The sequence below is a fragment of the Aythya ferina genome, assembly GCF_964211825.1.
Source record: "Aythya ferina genome assembly, contig: HAP1_SCAFFOLD_29, whole genome shotgun sequence".
In the NCBI taxonomy this organism is placed as follows: Eukaryota; Metazoa; Chordata; class Aves; order Anseriformes; family Anatidae; genus Aythya; species Aythya ferina.
Genome location: NW_028181463.1, coordinates 2,312,178 through 2,338,157, shown reverse-complemented (window position 1 = coordinate 2,338,157; position 25,980 = coordinate 2,312,178). Strand labels below are relative to the sequence as shown.

The following is a 25,980-nucleotide window of genomic DNA, read 5'->3' as shown; positions in this document are numbered from 1 at the left end:
CACCTCACCGCAGCAGGTTGGTGCATCTCCAGGCTCAGGGGTGTTTCCTGAGGGCCTGCCCTGTGTGGGGAGTGGTGGGGAGGAAGAGAGCAAGGTCATCTCCTGGGGCATGGCTGAGCACAGCCCAGACATCCCGCACCATGGGCAGGCCCCTGCTCCCAGGCTGAGGCACACATGCAAGGTGGACACTTCTCCATCATTCTAGCTTCACGCAGGGCCCTTCAGCCCTGTCCCCCATTCGGTACTCACCACTTGCTTCTCGTCAACCCAGACATAGATTGCTTTCCATCTGGGGACTCAGGCAGGACTTTAAGGATCTGCTAAAGCCCTGAGTGTCCTTGTTTCTCACAGCCTTCTCATCCATTGTGGGGACAAAGACTGGCTGGGACGCCATTTCTCTCTGCAGATCAGGCCCTGTGGTGCTGTGTTTTTGATATGTGACCAGACCAGTGTTGGTCACCCATGGCTGTAGTCGCTGTTCCTGAGCAGTGCTGGCACAGCATCAAGGCCTTCTCTGCTTCTCACTCTACCCTGGGAGTTAGTTAGCTGCAGGTGGGCAAGAGGCTGGGAGGGGAACCTGCTGTGACAGCTGACCCAGCCTGAGCAGTCTGAGCTGCCCATGCACTCCTCAGATTCACCTTGTTTGTTACCTGAAACGACCTTGCACAGTCATTTTATGAGGTTCTAATCACTACCCACTGAGCACCCTGTCCCTGGAGATCCCTTGACGTCTCCTGGAAGCTCCAGATTCCTCTCCAGGTTGGCATCAGCACAGTCCCAATCAGATGAGTCCAAGATGAGTTGTCATCTCCTTAGGCAAGTGCTGCCCCAACGAGAGTGCTTAGTCCTACTCTTGGTCCCTCACAGACCTCCATGGGAATTTCAGCCTCTGTCCCACACTCCATGAAGAAGCCCAGAAAACAGAAGAGCAGGGAGCATCCCCTTGGCTGTGTTCCTGATAGCACATTTGGAAGAGGTGTCCAGACTTCTGGGATTGCACTGAGCAAGACCCTCTTGTTATTGTGGTGCAAGCAGGGAGGCCAGCTGTGACCCAGGGCTGCACAGTGCCTGCTGCTGTCTGCAGCCACAGGGATGCCACTGCAGAGACAACAGGACTGTCACCAAGGCATATGAAAACTCAAGACTAACACAGAAAGAAGTACAGTGTGGAAGCTAAATGAGAGCAGCAGTGAAAAGACCACATCCTGCTGCTGGCCATGGCCATGGCTCCAGGGAAGCAGCCGCCCCGACCTGAAGGCAGCAGAGAGGCAGAGCCCAGCGGGCAGTGAGGGGCAGTCCCAAGGGCCACTGAGGATGCTCCTGCATGTGTCAGCTGGGCTTTTGATCCAGAGACCCTCCTGCGTGCTGAGGTTGCTCCCCCAGCTCCAGAGGAGATAGGAAGAGACTGACACCAGTGAATTTCTGATGGATTTCTTTTTGGGTTTACCTACACAGGAAGCCAACTTCAATTGGAAAATAATTGACTTCTACAGTGCTAGGAAAAAATATTATTTAAACAAAAGTGAAATAATGAGAGAAAATAACAATACAGATATTTAATAATTGAAGATATCACGTTATTTTCTTTCTTAGAAAAGCCTGGATTTCTAATATTAGGCATAGTATTACAGGTGAATTTGCTGAAGATGTGTGTATTCAAGTAGAGTCCTGATGGAATCCCTTAGTTCCTGGTTCCTCATGCTGTAGATGAGGGGGTTCGCTGCTGGAGGAACCACAGTGTACAGAACTGTAACCACCAGGTCCAGGGATGGAGAGGAGATGGAGGGGGGCTTCAGGTAGGCAAACATGGCAGTGCTGACCATCAGGGAGACCACGGCCAGGTGAGGGAGGCACGTGGAAAAGGCTTTGTGCCGGCCCTGAGAAGAGGGAATCCTCAACACTGCCCTGAAGATCTGAACATAGGACAGCACAATGAAAACAAAACAATCAAAGCCTAAAAAAGCACTAAACACAAGTGCCCCGACTTCCCTGAGGTAGGCATCTGAGCAGGAGAGCTTGAGGATGTGGGGGATTTCACAGAAGAACTGGTCCACAGCATTGCCTTGGCAGAAGGGTAGGGAAAATGTGTTGGCCGTGTGCAGGACAGCATTGAGAAAGCCACTGCCCCAGGCAGCTGCTGCCATCTGGGCACAAGCTCTGCTGCCCACGAGGCTCCCGTAGTGCAGGGGCTTGCAGATGGCAACGTAGCGGTCGTAGGCCATGACAGTGAGAAGGGAATACTCTGCTCCAACCAAGAAGAATATGAAGAAGACCTGTGCCGCACATCCTTGATAGGAGATGGCCCTGGTGTCCCAAAGGGCATTGGCCATGGCTTTGGGCAGAGTGGTGGAGATGCAGCCCATGTCGAGGAGGGCGAGGTTGAGGAGGAAGAAGTACATGGGGGTGTGGAGGTGGTGGTGGCAGGCTACGGCACTGAGGATGAGGCCGTTGCCCAGGAGGGCAGCCAGGTAGATGCCCAGGAAGAGCGCGAAGTGCAGGAGCTGCAGCTCGCGCGTGTCTGTGAATGCCAGCAGGAGGAACTCAGTGATGGTGCTGCTGTTGGACATCTGCTTTTTTCAGGATGTGATCCTGAAAAAAGAAGAGGATGAGAGTAATAAAGTACAAGAAATGTATCAGAGGGAAATGAATTCTCTTTCTCATTTAAAATCATCACCTATATTGTGACATTTAGCAGATCCCTTTCATGCATCATGATTCATTCTGCCTGACGGTGTCTGTTGGAACAGGGGGCTCTACTGTGGGCAGTTCAGGAGTCAGCCCTGTCCTACAGCAAGAGGTGAAGAGGAACGTGGGGAAATGTTGGTTTCACTTCCTTCTTGATCACAAAATGCTTTGCCCCAGTATCGCTCCCAGTTCACCAAACTGCAGAGCAGAGTTGTGGAGCCTTATTTATTGATTGATTGATAGATTGATTGATTTATTTGATTTTTTTGTTTCCTCTGTCCCACCACTCCTGAGGAGTGTTTCCAAGTCACAAACCCTGGCTATTTGTGCTGAACTCAAAGGGAATCCTTGTAGATCATTATCAGAGAAAAAGGGACTGTCACTTTAGTGCACGGTGTTCTCCTTCAGGCCAGTCTGTCCACCAAGTGTGGTTTCAGCTGCCCTGTGAGAGCTGCAGGAAAATTCTATTCACATGTTTGACTGAAAAGAACAAAGACCCTGCTGAGAGCAGAGGAATCCAGGCTCACAGTGCCCATCTGCACACCCCTCACCCTGTCCCTCCACCCAAGCACACCAAGGGCTCACGCCATGGGCATGTGAAACCCCCATCCCCAGCCAGCCTGCAAACAAGACCAGCAGCAGCACGGCCAGCTGGAGAAGCCAGGAGGAATGCCAGCGTGCTGCTGCCAGGGGAGGCAAGGCCAGGGAGGGACAGACGGACACTCAGCAGACCCTCCTGTGCTGCAGCTCTGCCTGCAGATAAGGCAGCTCCTTCTGGGGATACCGGGGGCTTGAGGGCAGAGGCTGTGCTGGTGGGAGAGGAGAGCAGCGGGTGTCCCAGGGAAGGTGCCTGCCATGCAGGGGGTTGTGGGGAGGTGCCTGAGCCCTCCCTCACACAGCATTTCTGTCAGTAGCTCCCTCTCACTGCCTGCCCATGTCCCTACTTGTTTCTATGTCCCTGCTGGGAGCTGGTTCTGTTGCCCCACATCCCCTCCCTGTCCATGCTCACAGACCCCATCCCACAAGCTGTGTGCTTCCTGAGTACAGGACATCACAGGGGTTGCAGCTCCTGAAGACCTGATAAGCCCTGAGGAGACAACAAACATTGTTGTTCCAGTCTTCAGGCTGAGGTGCCTGAAGGGATTTAATCACGTTAATTGCTGCCATATTGATCTCTCCCTGCAATACTCTTGGAGTCTCAGTCTCCTGTACAATCCAGACAATTCATTGTCATGAACCCTGCCTCCCCTCCACTCCAAGAATCTGAAAGCACAGAATCCAAGCAAGTCTTCCATTTCAGATAAACCAAGCCTCGGTCTTCCTATTAAAATGCCCCCTCAAAAATACCACTCTCTAAAACATCTTCTATGCCACATTACAGGTAGAATACGACCCATCCTGACAGATGCTATCAGCCATCAGATGTGCCAGCTGTAGAAGACCCCTCTGGCAACCCCACCTGCAGTGCCCTGCTGCCAGAGCCTCACAGTGTCAAGAGCATGCAGATGTGTCCTGCCACACGCTGCCCTCTGTTGTTGCGCTCCTCAGTGCCTCCAAGCCCTCTCTCCTTCTCTCCTCTCTGTGTGCAAGCTGTGGTCAGAGCCCCCAGTCCTGCTGCGCTGTGCAGAGGAGCTGCTCCTGGCCACAGTTCTCTCTGTGCTTCATGGGACTTTTTGAAATTTTTTTTTTTCATGTCCCACGAGCCCAGCGCAGCTCAGTAGCACAGCACCAGACCAAGGCACTGCAATCACCCCTCTGAGGCCTTTGCTGATGAGCCCACGAACCTCAGGCACTCAGAGACAATTGAAGACATCTCTCCAGAAGTGCAAGTCAGAGGCAAGTTTCCTGCAGTGTCCCCCTGAGGGCCAGCACTGACACAGCCTCCCTTGGAGCTCCTTAGAGCAGAACCCTGGAGGCAGTGAGGACAAGGAGACAAAGGCAATGTGAAAGTGACACTGATGTGTAGGAAAATTGGATGTGTGTGACCAAGCACAAAGGCCAGGCCTTGATCCCAAGTGCTTGGGAAGGGAGATCCTTTCCTTTACAGGTTGCTCAGGGCTCTTTGTGGGGCAATAGGAGATGGGGATGTGCATGGCCAAGTGCAGGAGAATGGTACGACCCCTGCCTGGTTCATAGGTGGGGGGTGAGGAGGCAATGAGGCCCTGGTGCTTTAACAATCAGCTGTCTCCTCATGGGCGTCAGTGGAAGAGATAACAGCCATAGATATGAACACAAAGACCTGGTCCTGCTGGGACTTTCAGCCTTGTCACAGTCCTCTACCCTGTCTATACATGGCTTTGCTAGGGACTCCGAGACCTCCACATCTTTCCTTTTTGGCTGCAGACCCTTATCTCTGTGGTGTCACAGCAGATCTGAGATGAGCGTGATAACTCAGATCTTCTTGGTGGCCATGCTCCTCATAAGACAGCTCTGTAGGAAGCTGGCCTGGTTCCTGGTGAGCAGGCACCACTGCTCCTATGGCATCCCTCGTGGTGCCCAGGCCCTCCTCCTCCTGGGCACTACTCACTCAGCAGTATCCGAGGCTGCCCTGATGTGTGGGGTTTCTCTTCCTCTGGTACAGGGCTGGGCTCTTCTCCATGTTAAAGTCAAGTGTTTTCTGAAGTCAAAATCCGGCAATTACTCAAGGTTCACCCACAGTGATGCTCCATTCTATCAGCTGTTAATGTCAGCAGGCAGACAGGTCAACCTTAGTGTAATTGTGCTATATCTGACTAGACAGCAGCAGCAGCAAGAGTTGCAGGGAAATTTGGATAATTCACGAGTAAACATTTGAATGGAATTGCAACACAGTCACAGAAGGTAGGGGATGGAAGGCTGTCAAGTTCCACATTTGCTGTGCTTTCTTCTCATGCATGCTGTCAGTTTCTCTGGAATCGTGTCCTGAATGTTATGGGGCTGTGCAGGTCAAAATTAGAAGGGCCAAAGCCCAGCTGGAGCTCAATCCATCTATTACTGTCAAAGACAATTAAAAAAATAAAATATAATAAGATAAAAATGATATAAATAATTTAAATGAAGGAGGATTAGGGAGAATCATAATCCTTTATTGGATTCTGGGGGGAAAACCCAGTGACAAGGGATGAGGTAAAGTCTGAGGCACTTAATGCCTTCTTTGCCTCTGTTACTAGCAGCAAGACCAGTTTTTCCCCTGGACATTTCTTCCTCCTCATGGCCACTGCCATCCTACCATTGCACACTTTGTGGCAGTTTTTTTTTCTCCTGCTCTTTCCTACAACCAAAGAAAGCTCCATCAGGGTGGAAACCACTCCTGAAGTAGGCATCCCAACCCAGCAGGCTCCTTGTGGCCTCTCAGCAAACCAGACACAAGTCACCCCAGCAGCAGCTTCCAAGCCAGGGGCCTGCTGCTGGCCTTGCAGCTTCTTGGCTAAACACAGCCAAGCCTTGTGCCTGCTGCTGCCCACTCATGGACTCAAGCAGAAGGGACAGGACAACCCATGTTGGGGCCTTCTTTCTCCCTGGGTCGTCCTGGGTCTGGAGGCAGAGGGGATCCCCCAGTCAGCATGCCAAGCAGGTGCCTTCTGCTGGCCTAGCAGGGCCACTGCCAGATGTCAGCCCAAAAGTGCAGATCTCAGGAAGAAGTCAAGGATGACCTGCCACCTCCACACACAAGTGACCTCCCAGTCCCTTTGTGTGACACATTCCTGCTGCTGCCCTATCAAGTGCAGAGACAGAAGTGACCTCACAGTCCCTGCCCCAGTCACATTCCTGCTGCTGGGGCAGGAGATCCTGAGGCAGAGCTGAGCTCCTCAGAGCATCCCCACCCATCTCCTCCTTGTGGTCCACAATCTGATCAGATCAGGGTGAGAGAGAGAGTAAAGATGAGGGAAAGGGGCTATGGGCTGAGTTTTGGCTTGAAGGGATAGGTTTAGGTCAGGCATAAGAGTCGTGGATTCCTATCAGGGTGTGGAGTAGCATTTAGTTTTGAGGATTAATGTCACTTATTTGGGGATTAATGTCACTGGTTAAAATAGGGGAAGGGCTTTACATGACTGTTTTAAGGCAGCGTTACAACAGAATCAACATTGCCTGATTGTTCTAAACTCACAGAAATCATTAATTTCTGCTGGCCAAACTCTTTTTCCCTCCCCCAAATCTCACATCTCTCCTGGCCAGGCTTCTCCTGACTTCGCCATATCAGTCATCTTCGTAGGGGTAGCTTTCTGATAGCTTTCATGATCTCAGAGTATCTGCATTATATCTGTTGGCTACTCCTTTCTTGAGACTGACATGGCACCTAAGTCAGGATGGAAAAGAACACAAAGGCTGTAGCTGAACCCTGCACAATCTGCCCAGCTGCTCTTGTACCACCCCAAAATTTGGTTTCCTGCCTCCAACTTTTCAGTATGGAATGGCTTCTGTGCACGCAGGCTATCTTTTTCCAAACCCTCATGCATGGTTCAGTTTGCCCCAAGCGTCTTGGAGGCAGTGGCCCCCTCTGTGTAGAAAACTGAAAGCAGTCCTAAAGGATGACTTCAGGCAAAAGCTGACACCTCTGACATGACAACCCCTACCCAAGACCTCTTCCTCTATGCAGCCTACCAGCTACTTAAAAAAGGCCGATCTCAGAAACTACATGCACAGCAAGTGCCTTCTGCTGCCCTACCATGGACACTGGCAGATGTGAGCCTAAAGGCACAGATCCCAGCCAGGAGTCAAGGGTGACCTGTCAGCTACTTCAGAAAGAGCTCACCTCACAGGCCATTTAATAGCCAGTCGCTTCCTGCTGGACTTAGTGTTTTTGAGACACCACTGAGCTTATAATACCACACCTACCAAACACGCCCTTTTTGGGCCAGGACCTGCCCAGATGGAAATGATCTGTTTGTGATCCTCCAAGCTCATGGCACACCTGCTGGGCTCCCAGCCTCTCTGACACTCAGGAGCCAGTTCCGTGCCAGTCGTGGGAGGTGCTAGGGCAGGAGGGACCTTGCAGGCAATGTTCCAGCCCCATGCCTGTTGGCAGTCTCTCAGCTCCTTGTGCACAGTGAAGATCATGTTTTTATCCAGAAGCCATGAGCCTGAAGCTGACATTCAGGGGAAGCACCCTCCAAGCCCCAGCCCTATCCCCAGCTGGAGGTGCTGCTCTGCTGAGCGAGGGGGCTGTGGTGCCTGGGGCATGGGGACACTCTGCAGGGCCGTGCTGGGCAGGCTGGGAGGCAGACTCAGCTCAAGAGGTCACTGCCATTGCCCCAGGGCTGCAAGGAATCACTCGCCAGGCTTCTTTGCTGGGGGTTTTGTGTGCCCTGGGTCTGCAGAGCTCTCCTCTGCCTGCTCACACCAGACTGAGCTCTTGAGCTCTGCTCAGTCCACCTCAGACAGGCTCACGCTCCGTGGGCTCCATTCACTGCTGTCTCCTGGGCTCACACGGCCCCAGAAAAGAAGTCTGGTGAGTGATTTTTTGCAGGCCTGGGGCAATGGCAGTGATATTTCCTTGTTTCTCATGGTCTTCTCACATGTCTTTCTCATAGCCTTTCCCACTGCCCAGCACTGCCTCCCAGGTGGGAATAAGCCAACCTTCAGATCGGCCTTGGTCTTCTTCAGTCTTCCTGCTGCTTATTAGGACCTTCCTGACTCCCCACAGAGCTCAGAGGGAGCCTTCTTGTCCAGTGTGTGGCCCTGCACTGGCTCTGAATTTGATGAAGTAATTCTCTGCAGAGCAACCCCTGTGGTGCTGTGTTTTCAATATGTGAGCGTACTGGGCCTGGCTGGGATGGAGTTAACTTTTCCTGTAGAAGCCCACCCAGTGCTGTGCTCAGCTTGAGTAGCTAGAACAGCACTGGTATCACGGTTGTGTTTTGTCTACTGCTGAGCAGTACTGTCATAGCATCAGGAATCCCTCTAATCCTCCCTCCCCAAAAAGCCAGCAGGCTGCGGGTGCACAAGAGACAGGGAGGGGACATCACCAGGGCAGCTGACCTAAACCAGCCACAGAGATATTCCATACCATATGATGTCACACTCAGCAATAGAAGGTGGAAAATGGAAGGAGAGGGGAGAGGTGAGCTCCCGTTATGAAAACGACTGTCCTCCTGAAAATAAGCTCTATCTGTTGAGGCCCTGTTTCAAGAAAGTGGTCAAGCATCACTGTCACAAATAGTTTTGCTATTTTTTTTTTAAATAACGTCTCTCAAAGGAGATGGGAATGCACTGCAGCTGAGACCTATGAATTTCTGCTTGCTTCTTTATTGTCTATAGCTACACAGAAAGCCTGGCTTTAGATATACATGAGATAATTATGAAAAGTAAAGAGATAAATGAACAGGTAGGAGGCTAACATGATATTAATTAAATCGACACCACAACTTGGAGAACATATTTATCAAGAAAAATAAAACCAAATTACTTTCCTAACTGTTTCTGAGATAAACTCAGAACGTAAAGGCACATTATTTTTTTTTTTTAAGAAATATGTATTCAAACAATTTCCTCAGTGCATCCTTGAGCTCCTGGTTCCTCATGCTGTAGATGAGGGGGTTCACTGCTGGAGGTAACATGGAGTACAGAAAAGATACTGCAAGGTCCAGGGATGGGGAGGAGAATGAGGGGGGCTTCAGGTAGGTAAACATGATAGTGCTGACAAACAGGGAGACCACGGCCAGGTGAGGAAGGCACATGGAAAAGGTTTTGTGCCGGCCCTGCTCAGAGGGCATCCTCAGCACTGCCCTGAAGATCTGCACATAGGACAGCACAATAAAAACAAAACAACCAAAGCCTAAACAAAAGCTAAATGCAATAAATACAACTTCCCTGAGGTAGGCATCTGAACAGGAGAGTTTGAGGATCTGGGGGATCTCACAGAAGAACTGTTCAAGGACATTGCCTTGGCAGAAGGGCAGGGAAAATGTGCTGGCCGTGTGCAGGACAGCATTGAGAAAGCCACTGCCCCAGGCAGCTGCTGCCATCTGGGCACAAGCTCTGCTGCCCACGAGGCTCCCGTAGTGCAGGGGCTTGCAGATGGCAACGTAGCGGTCGTAGGCCATGATGGTGAGAAGGGAATACTCTGCTGTGATAAAGAAGACAAACAGAAAGACCTGTGCAGCACATCCTTGATAGGAGATGGTCCTGGTGTCCCAAAGGGCATTGGCCATGGATTTGGGCAGAGTGGTGGAGATGGATCCGAGGTCGAGGAGGGAAAGGTTGAGGAGGAAGAGGTACATGGGGGTGTGGAGGTGGTGGTGGCAGGCTACGACGCTGAGGATGAGGCCGTTGCCCAGGAGGGCAGCCAGGTAGATGCCCAGGAAGAGCGTGAAGTGCAGGAGCTGCAGCTCGCGCGTGTCTGCGAATGCCAGCAGGAGGAACTTACTCACAGAGCTGATGTTGGGCATTTGCTGGTTGTGGCCATGGGTTTCTTCCAAGGAGGGAAAAGGCAGTAAGAAAATACAACAAAATTATCTGTTGATATCTGATTCAATTTCGACCTATTAAGCAGACTTTAGTCAGGTCCATTTCATAAGCTCTGACTCATGTTGCCTGAGGGTGTCCCTGGGAGCAGGAGACTCTGTTGTGGGCAGTGTAGTTAACAGTCCTTACCTATAAAAAAAAAGTAAAGAGGAACATGGGGTATTCTCAGATTATTTTAACTCTTGATATGAACAAATTGCTGCTCCCAAGTCCCCTAGCAGCAAAGAAGGTCTGTGGCAATTTCTTTTTTCCATACTGTCATTCCTGGTGCAGTACAAGTGAAACCTTGTGGACCCTCAGAGTCACAGATACTATTCCTCTAGTGCAGAGTGTACTACAGAGAGCACAGCCAGTCTGTCCATCCGTTCTGGTCTCAGCTGCCCTGTGCTGATGGGAGAGAAGAGCAGCGATTGTCCCAGGGAGGTGCCTGAGCCCTCCCTCACACAGCATTTCTGGCAGGAGCTGCTTCTCACCGCCTGCCCATGTCCTTGCTGGGAACTGGTTCTCTGTCCCCACATCTCTTCCCTGTTCATGCTAACAGACCCCATCGCACAAGCTGTGTGCTCAGACTCACTCAGATTCCACTCCACTGCAAGAATCTTAAAGCAGAGAATCCAAAAAAGCCTTCCTCTTCAGACTAACCAAGCCACAGTCTTCCTCCTGAAACGCCCATTCATAAATGCCATTCTCTAAAGTATCTCCTAGTCCAAATTACAAGTAGAGTGAGGCCCACCCTGACAGATGCTATCAGCCATCGGATGTGCCAGCTGTAGAAGACCCCTCTGGCAACCCCACCTGCAGTGCCCTGCTGCCAGAGCCTCACAGTGTCAAGAGCCTGCAGATGTGTCCTGCCACACGCTGCCCTCTGTTGTTGCGCTCCTCAGTGCCTCCAAGCCCTCTCTCCTTCTCTCCTCTCTGTGTGCCAGCTGCTGTCAGAGCCCCCAGCCCTGCTGCACTGTGCAGAGGAGCTGCTCCTGGGTACAGCTGTCTCTCTGCAGCGCTTGCCAGGAGCTCTGCTTGGGCCCAAGAGCCCGGCCCAGCTCAGCAGCACAGCACCCGACCATGTCATTTCTTGCTCTGTGCCCTTGGGCTCCCTTGAGGTGTCCCCAAGGCCTCAGGGCTGACATCTCCCGAAGGCAGCAGGGTCTCTGCTGAGGTGTGGTGTTTGAAGCACACTGAACACATCACCAACTGCCCTTCTCTGAACACAGGGGAAATGACTTTTGAAAGGGTGATTAGTGCTTTTAAACTGTGGTTGTCAAATATGATGTGCTTTAACCTGGCAGGCAGCTCGGCACCACATGGCTGTTATCTCACAACCACCCCTAAAAAGACAATGGATTGAAACGCAATACAAGCTTTCAGAAGGATTCGGAACATTTGCTTCCCTTTCTCAAATTCTTCTGTTGTGGTGCCCCATGTGATTATGACACCAGCATGCTGGAGTTGTTCAGGAGCTTCCCTGTGTTCTTGAGCACTCTGGGTCAGCCCATGGCAAATGGTAGGGCTGTGTTTCCAGCCCTGGTGCAGTTGATTACAGGTGGGCAGGACACCCCTCCATGTGAAAGCAAAGTGTGGCTTGTGTACTGCTGTGAAAGGGATGAACAAAAATGCATTAGGAATATTAATTGTGGCATAGCACTTGACTGCCTTTGACTCCAGTTCATACTGAATGAAGTTCTAGCATACCCGGCACAGCAGCACCCAGTGGTGGTGGGACTTGATTCAGGCCACAGAAGTCCATTGTTATCTTTGACTCAGCATTAGAATTTTGCACTGTCCATATGGGACTATTAAAGGGTGAGAGAGTCTTATTGATCAGTCCTTGGCTCTCCAGTTGATTAACTAGCTCATGCAGGGGAATCAGGGATTCTCTGTTAGTGTAATACTGCCTCAGGTGCACGGCTGGTAGTGATTGGCACCTGCTGCTCATTGGCCATCAGCACCTCCAGAGCAGAAGGGTCCTGTGAAAGAGTGGGCAAGGTAGACACAACTGGTTAATGTCTTCCATCTCCCAGGCAACTATGCCAAAAACCCACCAGTGAAATTTGGATCTTGCAAGTACCCTCTTTGAAGCAGTCTATGCCAAGGATGCACAAAGGCTCCAGGCTAGTCTCAGTGGGATGCTTTTGCCACTCTTTCCCTGTTAGACTCACTTCAGCCTCCAGTACTGTTAACTGCTGGGATCCCCCTGTCACTCCAGAAATACAAATGGCTTCTGGCCCTTGATGACATCACAGTACACTGTGCACCGCTGTCCACTAGAGCCTGATTCTGCTGTGGGCCTGATGTGCCAGCCATTAAATCCTTAAAGTCGAATAGCACACAATTGTCTGTTTTCTCCCCGTGGCTTGAGGCAGGATCTCTCTAGTCCTGCTCATAGTATTCATTAGTGTGTCTGGAGGACTATCTGCTGGAAACTGGAGAAACAATATTCTCAGAACACCTTTTTGTCAATATTTTTCCTTTCACTTCTTGTATCTGTGCCTCTAGAATGGCGGTAGATTTTTCCATCCCTTTTTCTTAGGGCTTATAGGGTTATCATCATGGGGGACTCCCTTCTGAAAGGGACAGAGGGCCCAACATGACAACTGGGCCCAACCCACAGACTTCTTATGGAGAAGAGACATTGCTAAGAAAGTTAAGTGCATGGTACAGCCCACCGGCTACTACCTGTTACTGGTCTTTCAGGCTGGAAATGAAAAGGTAGCAAAGAGAAGCCTGAGAGCAATCAAAAGGGACTTTGGGGCTTTGGGGAGACTACTTAAAGGATCAGGGGCACAGGTTGTGTTTGCCTCTGTCCTTCCGATAAGGGGGGATCAATGCTGACAAACAGACTCATCACATTAATACATGGCTTCGGGACTGGTGCAACCGACAGAACTTTGTTTTTTTCGATCACAGGAAGGTCTATGTGACACCGGTTCCACTGGCACCAGATGGGATGCGCCTCTCTCAGAGAGGGGTAAGGATTTTGGCTCAGGAGTTGCCAGGGCTGATAGATAGGGCTTTAAACTAGAGTCGAAGGGGGAAAGGGATAAAACCAGGCATGCTGGTGATGAGCTGGTGACGGTGCACTAGAATCACAGGGACTGTGTGCCAGTGAGGCCTTTCGGTCAGCTCCACAAGGTGCTGCATGCAATGAAGTGCATTTGAAGTGCTTCTACACAGATGCATGCAGTATGAGGAATAAAATGGTGAGTTAGAAGTCTTGGCCCAGTCCCACAGCTACGACATCATTGGCATAAGCAAAACCTGGTGGAATGAGTCCTATGGCTGGTGTGCTGCAATAGATGGTTCCAGGCTCTTCAGGAGGGACAGGCAGGGCAGGTGAGGAGGTGGGGGTGGTGGTGATGTATGTGAAGGAGGGGCTGGACTGTAGGGAGCTTCAAGTTGGGGATGGCAAAGTTGAGAGCCTCTGAGTAAGGATTAAGGGATAAACAAATGAAGGGGATGTCATCGTGGGAGTCTATTACAGACCACCCAAACAGGATGATGACACCAATGAGTTATTCTTTGAGGAACTAAGACATACCTTGAGATCAGCTACCCTTGTCCTTATGGGGGAATTCAACTTATCAGAAGTTAATTGGGTATATCACACAGCCAACACGAGCAGGTCCAGAAGGTTCTTAAAGCACCTAGATGATAACTTCTTGGTGCAGGTGCTAAGAGAGCCAACCAGGAAAGGTGCCTTCCTTGATCTGTTGCTGGAAAACAGAGAGGGTCTTGTGGAAGACGTGGCAATTGGTGGCCGTCTTAGTCATAGAGACCATGAAGCAGTTGAGTTTAAACTTTTTTGGTGACAGAAGGAAAACTGCCACCAAAACTTCAGCCCTGGATATGGGGAAAGCAGACTTCAGGCTGCTCAGGGAACTAGTCAGCAAGGACCCTGGGAAGATGCTTTTGAAGGTTTTGGCATCCATCAGTGTTGGACAGCCTTTAAGCACTGCCTCCTAAAAGCACATGATCAGGGAATTCCAAAATATTGGAGGCCAAGCAGGCAGTGCAGAAGACCAGCCTGGCTGACCAGGGATCTTCTGGAGCTTAGGCATAACAAGAAATTGTATGGCTGCTGGAAGCGGGGTCAGTCAATGTGGAAGGAATCCAGGGACACTGTTCGCGTTCGTAGGGAAAAAATTTGTGTGGCCAAAGCCCAACTAGAGTTGAAGCTGGCCACATCTGTGGGAGACAATTCAAGATGTTTTTTTAGATATGTGAACAAAAAAAAGGAGAACCAAAGAAAACATAGGTCCTTTACTTGACGGGCAAGGTCTCCTCACAGACGAGGACATAGGCAAAGCAGAGACGTTTAATGCTTTCTTCACCTCTGCCTTCAATGCTGATGATGGGCTTTGGGACCCTGGGTGCCCTGAGTTGGAGAACCATGCCGATGTGAATGACAAACTCCCAACTGACCCTGAGCGTGTGCAGAATTTCCTGCTCCACCCGGACCCATACAAGTCCATGGATCCAGATGGGATCCATCCCAGGGTGCTTAAAGAGCTGGTTGATGTCATCGCATGACCTCTCTCAATTATTTTTCAATGGTCTTGGGAATCTGGAGAGGTCCCAGTAGATTGGAAGCTGGCAAACGTTGTCCCAATTTTCAAGAAGGGCAAGAAAGAAGACCCTGTCAACTACAGGCCTGTCAGTCTCACATCAGTTCCTTGTAAAATTATGGAGAAGATTATCCTAGGAGTTATTGAAGCGCACCTGGGAGACAAAGCAGTCACTGGTCCCAGCCAACATGGGTTCATGAGGGGTAGGTCCTGTTTGAGAAATTTGATTTCCTTTTATGAGAAGATCACCCATCTAGTCGATCAAGGGAAACCAGCTGATGTGATCTTTTTGGATTTCAGTAAGGCTTTTGACACAGTTTCTCAAAGGACCCTACTGGACAAAATGTCCAGCATACAACTTAACAAAAACATCATGCAACGGGTGAGCAATTGGCTGAAGGGTAGGGCTCAAAGAGTTGTGGTAAACGGGGCCACATCAGGCTGGTGGATGGTCACCAGTGGGGTCCCCCAAGACTCCATTTTAGTGCTAGTCCTCTTCAATGTCTTTATAAATGATTTGGAAGTAGGACTAGAAGGTGTTCTGAGCAAATTTGCCGACGACACCAGACTTGGAGAAATTGCAGATTCTGCTGAGGGTAGAAAGGCCTTGCAGAGAGACCTGGACTGATTGGAGAGCTGGGCAATCACCAACCACATGAAGTTTAACAAAGACAAGTGCTGGGTCCTGCACCTGGGATGGGGCAACCCTGGCTATACATACAGACTGGGCGATGAGATGCTGGAGAACATCCACACAGAGAGGGATCTACGGGTTGTGGTTGAAAGCAAGTTGAATATGAGCCAGCAGTGTGCCCTGGCAGCCAGGAGGACCAATCATATCCTGGGGTGCATCAAGCACGGCATTGCTAGTCGGTCGAGGGAGGAGATTGTACCGCTCTACTTTGCCCTGGTGTGACCTCACCTTGAGTACTGTGTGTAGTTCTGGGCACCACAGTACAAGAAGGACATTAAACTGTTGGAGAGTGTCCAGGGGAGGGCGATGAAGATGGTGAAGGGCCTAGAGGGGAAGACGTATGAGGAGCGGCTGAGGGCACTGGGCCTGTTCAGCCTGGAGAAGAGGAGGCTGAGGGGGGACCTCATTGCAGTCTACAACTTCCTCATGAGAAGGAGCAGAGGGGCAGGAGCCGATCTATTCTCCGTAATCAACAGTGATGGAACCCAAGGGAATGGCATCAAGCTGAGGCAGGGGAAATTTAGGGTGGACATCAGGAAGAAGTTCTTCACTTATAGGGTGGTCGCACACTGGAACAGGCTCACCAGGGACGTAGTCACTACACCAAGCCTGTCAGAGTTTAATAAGCATCTGGACTGTTCCCTTAGTCATATGGTTTGAATTTTTGGGTAGACCTGTGTGGTGCCAGGAGCTGGACTTGATGATCCTTATGAGTCCCTTCCAACTCAGGATATTCTATGATTCTATGGCATATTTTTTTTTTGTGACTTTTTCCCATTGTAACAGAAGAGCTGTAGCTAACTGCTTCTGGAAGACAACTGGAATAGCTTCTTCAGTGCATGCTTGAGTTCCTGGTTCCTCATGCTGTAGATGAGTGGGTTCACTGCTGGAGGTATCACCGAGTATAGAACTGTCACCACCATGTCCACGTGTGTGGAGTAGATGGAGGGGGGCTTCAGGTGGGCAAATGTGGCAGTGCTGATAGACAGGGAGACCACGGCCAGGTGAGGGAGGCACGTGGAAAAGGCCTTGTGCTTGCCCTGCTCAGAGGGCATCATCAACACAGTCCTGAAGATCTGCACATAGGACACCACAATGAAAACAAAACAACCAACACCTAAAAAGAAGCTAAAGGCAATGAGCCCAACTTCCCTGAAATAGTCTGAGTCTGAGCAAGAGAGCTTGAGGATGTGGGGGACTTCACAGAAGAACTGGTCCACAGCATTGCCTTGGCAGAGGGTCAAGGAAAATGTAGTGGCCGTGTGCAGGACAGCATGGAGAAAGCCACTGCCCCAGGCAGCTGCTGCCATCTGGGCACAAGCTCTGCTGCCCACGAGGCTCCCGTAGTGCAGGGGCTTGCAGATGGCAACGTAGCGGTCGTAGGCCATGATGGTGAGGAGATAGTACTCTGCTACAACCAAGAAGAATAAAAAGAAGACTTGAGCAGCACAGCCTTGATAGGAGATGGTCCTGGTGTCCCAGAGGGCATTGGCCATGGCTTTGGGCAGAGTGGTGGAGATGCAGCCCACGTCGAGGAGGGCAAGGTTGAGGAGGAAGAAGTACATGGGGGTGTGGAGGCGGTGGTCGCAGGCTATGGTGCTGAGGATGAGGCCGTTGCCCAGGAGGACAGCCAGGTAGATGCCCAGGAAGAGCGCGAAGTGCAGGAGCTGCAGCTCGCGCGTGTCTGCGAATGCCAGCAGGAGGAACTCGCTCACACAGCTGATGTTGGGCATTTGCTTAGTTTGGTCAAGGAGACTGCGAAATGAGAAACAAAACATATATAGAGAGTGAGACGGTATGTTATGAGTAATGACTGTGAGCAAAAATCAGTTAATCCCCAATTAAAATCTTACATTCCCTCTTTCTAAGAGGATCTTTGTGTCTCTCCCTGTCTGGAGCCCTGCTTTCTGCTTGCTGAGTGTCCTGTACACTGCAGCCTCCTCTGCCCAGCAGCTCCCAATGAGCCTACTCTGCTCCATTCGAGGTTCCAAGAGGGAAGGTTCCTGGGCAGTGGCTCCCTCTGCTGAGTGAGGGGTGTTTGGCTGTGTGACTCTGTGTGCATCTTCCCTGTTCAATACCCAGGAGACAAAACCAGCAGGTGGATCATGAGTGTCTGGCTGGAGACAACAGGAAGCATCTCCTCCTGCTTCACCCTTCGTGCACAGCACTCCCTGTCAGAATCAGGCACCACCAGCTGCCACGCCGGGCAAGGGAGAGAAGCAGGCATGGGCAGGCAGGGCAGACCCAACCCAGTGCAGAGGCTGTCGTGTCAATGAGGTAGAGCCTGTCCTCACAGCCCTGTGCCATCTGCCCTGTACAGACAGCAGAGGGACAAGAGATCTGGAGTGTAAGAAGAGTTTGGAATATGCTCCCGGTCATATGGTAGAAGTTTGGGGGTAAGACCTGTATGGAGCCAGGAGTTGGACTTGATGATCCCTGTGGGTCCCTTCCAACTCAGGATATTTTATGATTCTCCAATTCTGTGCCTTCTTCCACGGAGGAAGGTAGAGGGGGTCTGCAGCAAATGTGTCTACTGACACAGAGATTTAGGGTTCAGACACCCCATATTCTCAGCCCCTCAGGTTACACATGCCGTGACAGAAGCTGTGAGGGGAAGAGAGGAGACCAGGGGCTGCTGCAAGGAAGGCGCCTGCGCTGCAGGGGATGGCAGGGAGGGAGCAGCTCCCTCTCACTGCCTGCCCATGTCCCTGCTGCCTGCAGCTGTTCTGCCAGAAGCTCTTTTGCTGTCCCTACGTCTCCTCCCGTCCATGCTCACAGCCCCCATCCCACCTGCTGTGTGCCCAGCTCTGCCCTGCAGAAACCTCCTGGGGATGGGGACAGCTCTGGGGACATCTCCCTGTCTTCAGGTCCTAAAGAACAGCTCAGAAAAGTCCTGGTGCAGTCTGTAAGCAGAGAAGGGAAGGGATATTCTCAGGTTCATCACTAACCTATGTCTCGGTTCAAGGCAATAGGAAGCTAAGTCACCTGTGCAAATCCAACCACTCTGTTAACACAGAGCCTGCCCCACAATCAAAGCAGGAAGACACAGGCAGAGAGTGCAGAAAGTGCCTTCTCTTTGCAGGCATCCCCTGTCCTGCCCTTCCTCTGCCCAAGCCCCTGGGCTCCCTGGGCAGGCTGAGTGCTGAGCCTGGCAGGCGGCAGAGGCCCTGCCCCGGCACACAGCCCCTGGGGCACAGCAGGGAGGGACCCTGCTCTGCACCACAGCCCTGGGCAGCCCTGCAGCTGCCCTGCAGCACCTTCTCCTTCACACTGCACAAGCCACACGAGACATCCTGGCAGCTCCTGGCCAGGCAGAGACACCCCGCATCCAGGTGCCCCTTCCAGGAACCTGCCCTGCACTGTCTGGCAGGAAGAGACTTACTGTGGACAGAGCTGTGAAGGTTTCTCCTGCTCTGAGCTCTCCTCTACCTGCACCCTCCAGGATGCCTGGAATCCCTTCCTGCCTGGGTGCCTGTGGTCAGAGCCCCCAGCCCGGCTGCGCTGTGCAGAGGAGCTGCTCCTGGCCACAGCTCTCTCTCTGCACCACGGCCCTCTTGCCACGAGCTCTCTCTGTCCCATGAGCCCGGCCCAGCTCAGCAGCACAGCACCAGCCCAAGGCACTGCAATCACCCCTCTGGGGGCTTTGCTGATGAGCCCACAAACCTCAGGCACTCAGACACAATTGAAGACATCTCTCCAGAAGTCCAAGTCAGAGGCAAGTTTCCTGCAGTGTCTCCCTGAGGGCCAGCACTCACACAGCCTCCCTTGGAGCTCGTTAGAGCAGAACCCTGGAGGCAGTGAGGACAAGGAGACAAAGGCAATGTGAAGGTGACACTGATGTGTAGGAAAACTGGATGTGTGTCACCAAGCACAAGGGCCAGGCCTTGACCCCTGTCCTCTGGGAAGGGAGATCCTTTCCATTCACACCTTGCTCAGTGTTCTTTGTGGGGCAGTTGCAGATGGGGATGTGCATGGCCAAGTGCAGGAGAATGGTACGACCCCTGCCTGATTTATGGGAGGGGATGAGGAGGCAATGAGGCCCTGGTGTTTCAACGATCAGCTGTCTCCTCATGGGCCTCAGTGGCAGAGACAGTAGCAATAGCCATGGACACAAAGACCTGGGTTCCTTTTGGGACTTTAAGCCTTGCCACAGCCTTCTATCCTGTCTACACCTGACCATTTAAAGGACTCCCAGTCCTGCACACCTTTCACTGCTGGCTGCAGACCCGTGTCCATGTGGTGTCACACCAGATCAGAGCTGAGTCTGATAACTCAGATTTTCTTGGTAGCCGTGCTCCTCGTAAGGCAGCTCTGTAGGAAGCTGGCCTGGTTCCTGGTGAGCAGGCACCACTGCTCGTATGGCATCCCATGTGGTTCCCAGGCCCTCCTCCTCCTGCGCACTGCTCTCTCAACAGGATCCCAGGCTACCCTGATGTGTGGGTTACTCTTCCTCTGGTGCAGTACTGGGTTCTTCTCCTTCTAAATGTCAAGAGGTTTCTGTAGGCAAAATCCTGCAGTTTCTCAAGGTTCGCCCACACTGATGCTCCATTCTGTCAGCTCTTCATGTCTGCAGGCAGACAGTTCAACCTTGCTGTGATTGTGCTATCTCTGAGAAGACAGCAGCATCAAGAGTTGCAGGAAAGTTTGGATAACACAAGTATAATCAGTTGAATGGAATTGCAGCACAGAGCCACAGAAGGGTAGGGGATGGAAGGCTGCCGGGTCCCACATTTACTGCAATTTCTTCTCATGCATGTTGTCAATTTGTCTGGAGCAGTGTCCTAAATGTTTGGGGCTCTGCAAGTGAAAATTGGAAGGGCCAAAACCCAGCTGGAGCTCAATCCAGCTATGACTGCCAAAGACAATAAACACTGCTTATAGAAATACTTTAAAAAAGGAGGATTAAGGAGAATCATCATCCTTTATTGGATGTGGGGGAAATCTGGTAAGGATCTCGAGATAAGGTAAAGGCTGAGGTACTTAATTCCTTCTTTACCTCTGACTCTACCAGCAAGACCAGTTGTTTCCCTGGACATTTTTTCCTCCTCATGGCCAGTGCCAACTTTCCAGGGCACGCTTCGTGGTTGTTTCTCCTCTCCTTCTCTTTCCTACCACCAAAGAAAGCTCCATCAGAGTGGAAACCACTCCTGAAGTAGGCATCCCAACCCAGCAGGCTCCTTGCGGCCTCTCAGCCAACCAGACACAAGTCACCTCAGCAGCAGCTTCCAAGCCAGGGGCCTGCTGCTGGCCTTGCAGCTTCTTGGCTACACACAGCCAAGCCTTGTGCCTGCTGCTGCCCACTCATGGACTCAAGCAGAAGGGACAGGACAACCCATGTTGGGGCCTTCCTTCTGCCTGGGTCCTTCTGGGTCTGGAGGCAGAGGGGATCCCCCAGTCAGCATGCCAAGCAGGTGCCTTGTGCTGGCCTAGCAGGGCCACTGCCAGATGTCAGCCCAAAAGTGCAGCTCCCAGGGAGAAGTCAAGGCTGACCTGCCACCTCCAGACACAAGTGACCTCACAATCCCTTTCCATGACATGTTCCTGCTGCTGTGCTATCAGCTGCAGAGACAGAAGTGGCCTCACAGTCCCTGCCACAGTCACATTGCTCCTACTGGGGCAGGAGATCCTGAGGCAGAGCTGAGCTTCTCAGAGCATTCCCACCCATCTCCTCTTTGTGGCCCACAAGCTGATCAGATCCATGGCCCCTCACATTCATTTGGAGTTAGGGTTTGGTTTAGGTCTCTTAAGCACTTTTCTAGTGTTAAATAGACCATTTTAATGCTACTATTAAGGGCAGAGATCAGAGTGATTAAGAGAGTAAGAGCTAGGGGAAGCAGCTATGGGCTGAGTTTTGTCTTCAAAGGGTTTTCTGAGGTCAGTCATTAGAGTAGTGGATTCCTGTCAGGGTGCTGAGTAGCATTTAGGTTTAGGAAATAAGTTTACAGGTTGAAGCTGGAGAAATTGCCTTGTATGTCTATTTTAAGTCATGGTTACATCTGCATCAGCATAACCTGAACCCTCTTACCTCTACAAAATCCTTAATTTCAGCTGGTCAAGCCCCTATTCCCTCCTCTCAGTCTCACATTTCTCCTGGCCAGGCTTCTCCTGATTTCTCCATATCAGTTATCGTTTTAGGGGCATGCTTATGATGCCTTTCATGATCTTAGACTATCTGTCACTGGTCTTTTGGCTACTCTATTTCTGAGAAAAGTGGCACTTAAGACATGATGGAAAGGACACAAAACTCCATCAGAGCACCCTGCATAATATGCCCAGCAGCTCTGCAGTGCCACAAAAGTGCGGTTCCTGCCTACAAGTTTTCTTTCCAGAATGGCTCCTATGTCTCCAGGGTAACTTTTCCCAGGCACTCACTTCCCCAGACCACACCACTCTTGCCCACAGGCCCCATGTGTCTCTCCAACCCTCCCCTCTTCCCCTGCAGTAGTGGCACCTCAGTGCAGCAGGTTGGTGCATCTCCAGGCTCAGGGGTGTTTCCTGAGGGCCTGCCCTGTGTGGGTAGTGGTGGGGAGGAAGAGAGCAAGGTCATCTCCTGGGGCATGGCTGAACACAGCCCAGGTATCCCGCACTGTGGGCAGGCCCCTGCTCCCAGGCTGAGGCACACATGAAAGGTGGACACTTCTCATTCATTCCAGCTTCATGCAGGGCCCTTCAGCCCTGCCCCAGTCCCAGGAGTGAACTCATCCTCCTACTCACACAGAATCACAGAATTTCTAGGTTGGAAGAGACCTCAAGATCATCGAGTCCAACCTCTGACCTAACACTAACAGTCCCCACTAAACCATATCCCTAAGCTCTACATCTAAACGTCTTTTAAAAACCTCCAGGGATGGTGACTCCACCACTTCCCTGGGCAGCCTGTTCCAGTGTCTAACAACTCTCTCAGTAATGAAGTTCTTTCTAACATCCAACCTAAAACTCCCCTGGCACAACTTAAGCCCATTCCCCCTCGTCCTGTCACCAGGCACGTGGGAGAACAGACCAACCCCCACCTCGCTACAGCCTCCCTTTAGGTACCAGTAGAGAGCAATAAGGTCGCCCCTGAGCCTCCTCTTCTCCAGGCTGAACAAGCCCAGCTCCCTCAGCCGCTCCTCGTAGGACTTGTTCTCCAGGCCCCTCACCAGCTTCGTCGCCCTTCTCTAGAGTCGCTCGAGCACCTCAATGTCCTTTTAGCGAGGGGCCCAAAACTGAACACAGTACCCAAGGTGCAGCCTCAGCAGAGCCGAGTACAGGGGGACGATCACCTCCCTAGCCCTGCTGGTCACACTGTTTCTTATGCAAGCCAGGATGCCATTGGCCTTCTTGGCCACCTGAGCACACAGACAGCTGCTAAAGCCCTGAATTTCTTTGTTCCTCACAACCTTTACCCAAATCTTTGTTGTGGCCCTCCCCACTGCCCAGCACTGCCCCTCAGGTGGCACTCAGTGACCCTTCAGAAGGGCCTTTGGGCGTCCTCAATTGTCCTGGTGCTTATTAGCACCTTCCCAACTCCTTCCAGAGCTTCTTGTCCATTGTGGGGATGCTGACTCATCGCTGGGACGGTGTTTCTCTCTGCAGATCAGGCCGTGTGGTGCTGTGTTTTTGATATGTGACCAGAGCAGTGTTGGTCACCCGTGGTTGCACAGCATCAAGGCCTTCTCTGCTTCTCACTCTGCCCCAGGAGACAGTTGACTGCATGTGGGCAAGAGGCTGGGAGGAGAACCTGCAGTGACAGCTGACCCAGCCTGAGCAGTCTGAGCTGCCCATGCACTCCTCAGATTCACCTTGTTTGTTACCTGAAACGACCTTGCACAGTCATTTTATGAGGTTCTAATCACTACCCACTGAGCACCCTGTCCCTGGAGATCCCCTGACATCTCCTGGAAGCTCCAGATTCCTCTCCAGGCTGACATCGGCCATCAGCCCCACTGCAGGGGGCACAGTCCCATGCAGATGAGTCCAAGACCAGTTGACATCCCCTTAGGCAAGTGCTGCCACAACAGGAGTACTTAGTCCTGCCCTTGTTTCCGCACAAACCACCCTGGGACTTTCATCCTGTGTCCTTCACTCCATGAAGATCCACAGGAAACAGAAGAGCAGGGAGCAACCCCTTGTCTGTGCTCCTGATAGCACATTTGGAAGAGGTGTCCAGGGTCCTGGGTTTGCCCTGAGCAAGACCCTCTTGTTACTGTGGTGCAAGCAGGGAGTCCAGCTGTGACCCAGGGCTGCACAGTGCCTGCTGCTGCCTGCAGCCACAGGGATGCCACTGCAGAGACAACAGGACTGTCACCAAGGTACACGACATATCAGGGCTTACCCAGAAAAAAAGAAGCACGTTGTGGAAACCAAAAGAGAATAGCAGTGACAAGGCCATGTCCTGCTGCTGGCCATGGCCATGGCTCCAGGGAAGCAGCAGCCCCAAACCAAAGGCAGCAGAGAGGCAGAGCCCAGCAGGCAGTGAGGGGCAGCCCCGAGGACCACCGGGGCTTCTCCTGCATGTGGCAGCTGGGCTCTTGGCCCTGAGCTCCTCCTGTGTGCTGGGGCTGCTCCCCCAGCTCCAGAGGAGATGGGAAGAGATGGCAGCTCAGACCAATGAATTTCTCCTGGATTCTTTTTTGTGTTTATCTACACAGGAAGCCTGGTTCTATAGGTAAATCTTTAACAAGTAGGAGGCTAAGATTAATATTATTTATATCTGACACAAAAGCTAGTGAAAATAACAACACAGACAAATATATAAAAAAAAAATATCATAAAGTTTTTTGAAAAATAGGTGTTTCTGATTATAAGCTTATTGTTATAGACAAAAAAGCTGAAGAATATGTATTCAAGCAGTGTCCTCACAGCATCCATTAGTTCCAGGTTCCTCATGTTTTAGATGAGTGGGTTCACTGCTGGAAGCACTGACGATGGGAAGAGACTGCAGCAGAGACTAATGAAATTGCCCCAGTTTCTTTATTGTCTTTATTTAAACAAGAATATTGATTGTAAAGGTATTTGAAATTATCGACTTCATAATAATAAAAATAAAATAAAAATAATTAGGAGGCTTAGAATAACATTAAATCAAAGCCAGAAGTTATAGGAAATAATAATAAAGAAAATTACTTTCAAGAATTTGCACTAAGAGTGTTTGTTTGCAGAAATCCTATTAGTATTATATGCACATTATTAATGCTGAAGAAAGAGGTATAAAATATTTTCCTCACTGCATGTTTGAGCTGCTGGTTCCTCATGCTGTAAATGAGGGGATTCACTGCTGGAGGCAACAGTGAGTATAGAACAGCCATCACCAGGTCCAGGGATGGGGAAGAGATGGAGGGGGGCTTCAGGTAGGCAAATATGGCAGTGCTGACAAACAGGGAGACCACGGCCAGGTGAGGGAGGCACGTGGAAAAGGCTTTGTGCCGGCCCTGAGAAGACGGCATCCTCAGCACTGCCCTGAAGATCTGCACATAGGACAGCACAATGAAAACAAAACAACCAAAGGCTAAAGAAATACTAAACACAAGTGCCCTGACTTCTCTGAGGTAGGCATCTGAGCAGGAGAGCTTGAGGATCTGGGGGACTTCACAGAAGAATTGGTCCACAGCATTTCCTCGACAGAGGGGCAGGGAAAATGTGTTGGCCGTGTGCAGGACAGCATGGAGAAAGCCACTGCCCCAGGCAGCTGCTGCCATCTGGGCACAAGCTCTGCTGCCCACGAGGCTCCCGTAGTGCAGGGGCTTGCAGATGGCAACGTAGCGGTCGTAGGACATTATGGTGAGAAAGGAATACTCTGCTCCAACCAAGAAGAAGAAAAAGAAGACCTGTGCAGCACAGCCTTGATAGGAGATGGCCCTGGTGTCCCAGAGAGAATTGGCCATGGCTTTGGGCAGAGTGGTGGAGATGCAGCCCAGGTCGAGGAGGGCGAGGTTGAGGAGGAAGAAGTACATGGGGGTGTGGAGGCGGTGGTCGCAGGCTACAGCGCTGAGGATGAGGCCGTTGCCCAGGAGGGCAGCCAGGTAGATGCCCAGGAAGAGCGTGAAGTGCAGAAGCTGCAGCTCGCGCGTGTCTGCGAATGCCAGCAGGAGGAACTCGCTCACTGAGCTGCTGTTGGGCATTTGCTTGTTTTGTGTATGTTGTCCTGCTAAAGGAACAGAAATAGAGTGATAATATATCACGATTATCTGAGAAAAAAACATTTCATTTTTCAGTTAAACCTCTCAAAGCATTTGCCGAACTGCATGTAGACAGTTGGCAGATCCCTTTCCTTCATTGGTTTCAGTTGTTCTCTGCTGGCGTGTCCTTGAGCTGCAGGGCAATTGCACTAAGGAGGTTCTCCTGAGAAGAACCTGGACACTGCTGAGAGCAGAGGAATCCAGGCTCAAAGCGCACATCTCCAGACCCCTCACCCTGGCCCCATACTCCCATTTCCCCAAGCACATTGAATGCCAGCGTGCTGCTGCCAGGGGAGGCAAGGCCAGGGAGGGACAGACGGACACTCAGCAGACCCTCCTGTGCTGCAGCTCTGCCTGCAGACGAGGCAGCTCCTGCTGGGGACACCGGGGGCTTGAGGACAGAGGCTGTGCTGGTGGGAGAGGAGAGCAGGGGGTGTCC

At 51.4% G+C, this 25,980-nt stretch overlaps 3 protein-coding genes across 3 annotated transcripts; all 3 read right to left on the bottom strand.

The window, feature by feature from the left end:
* Positions 1–1,625: 1,625 nt before the first annotated feature.
* LOC311428121 (olfactory receptor 14A16-like) lies at positions 1,626–2,567 on the bottom strand (the record flags this gene model as incomplete). The annotated part of the gene is made up of 1 exon (XM_084539673.1): positions 1,626–2,567. One exon carries the CDS (start codon positions 2,565–2,567, stop codon positions 1,626–1,628), a length of 942 nt encoding a protein of 313 aa, XP_084395799.1.
* A 142-nt stretch (positions 2,568–2,709) lies between these two features.
* On the bottom strand, positions 2,710–25,484 carry LOC311428120 (olfactory receptor 14C36-like; the record flags this gene model as incomplete). The annotated part of the gene is made up of 3 exons (XM_084539672.1): positions 2,710–2,785; positions 9,148–9,863; positions 25,296–25,484. The coding sequence occupies 3 exons, from the start codon at positions 25,482–25,484 to the stop codon at positions 2,710–2,712; spliced, it is 981 nt and encodes a 326-aa protein (XP_084395798.1).
* Positions 14,386–17,611, bottom strand: LOC311427980 (olfactory receptor 14C36-like; the record flags this gene model as incomplete). Its single annotated transcript, XM_084539552.1, has 3 exons — positions 14,386–14,568; positions 16,284–17,139; positions 17,463–17,611. The coding sequence occupies 3 exons, from the start codon at positions 17,609–17,611 to the stop codon at positions 14,386–14,388; spliced, it is 1,188 nt and encodes a 395-aa protein (XP_084395678.1).
* Positions 25,485–25,980: the final 496 nt, after the last annotated feature.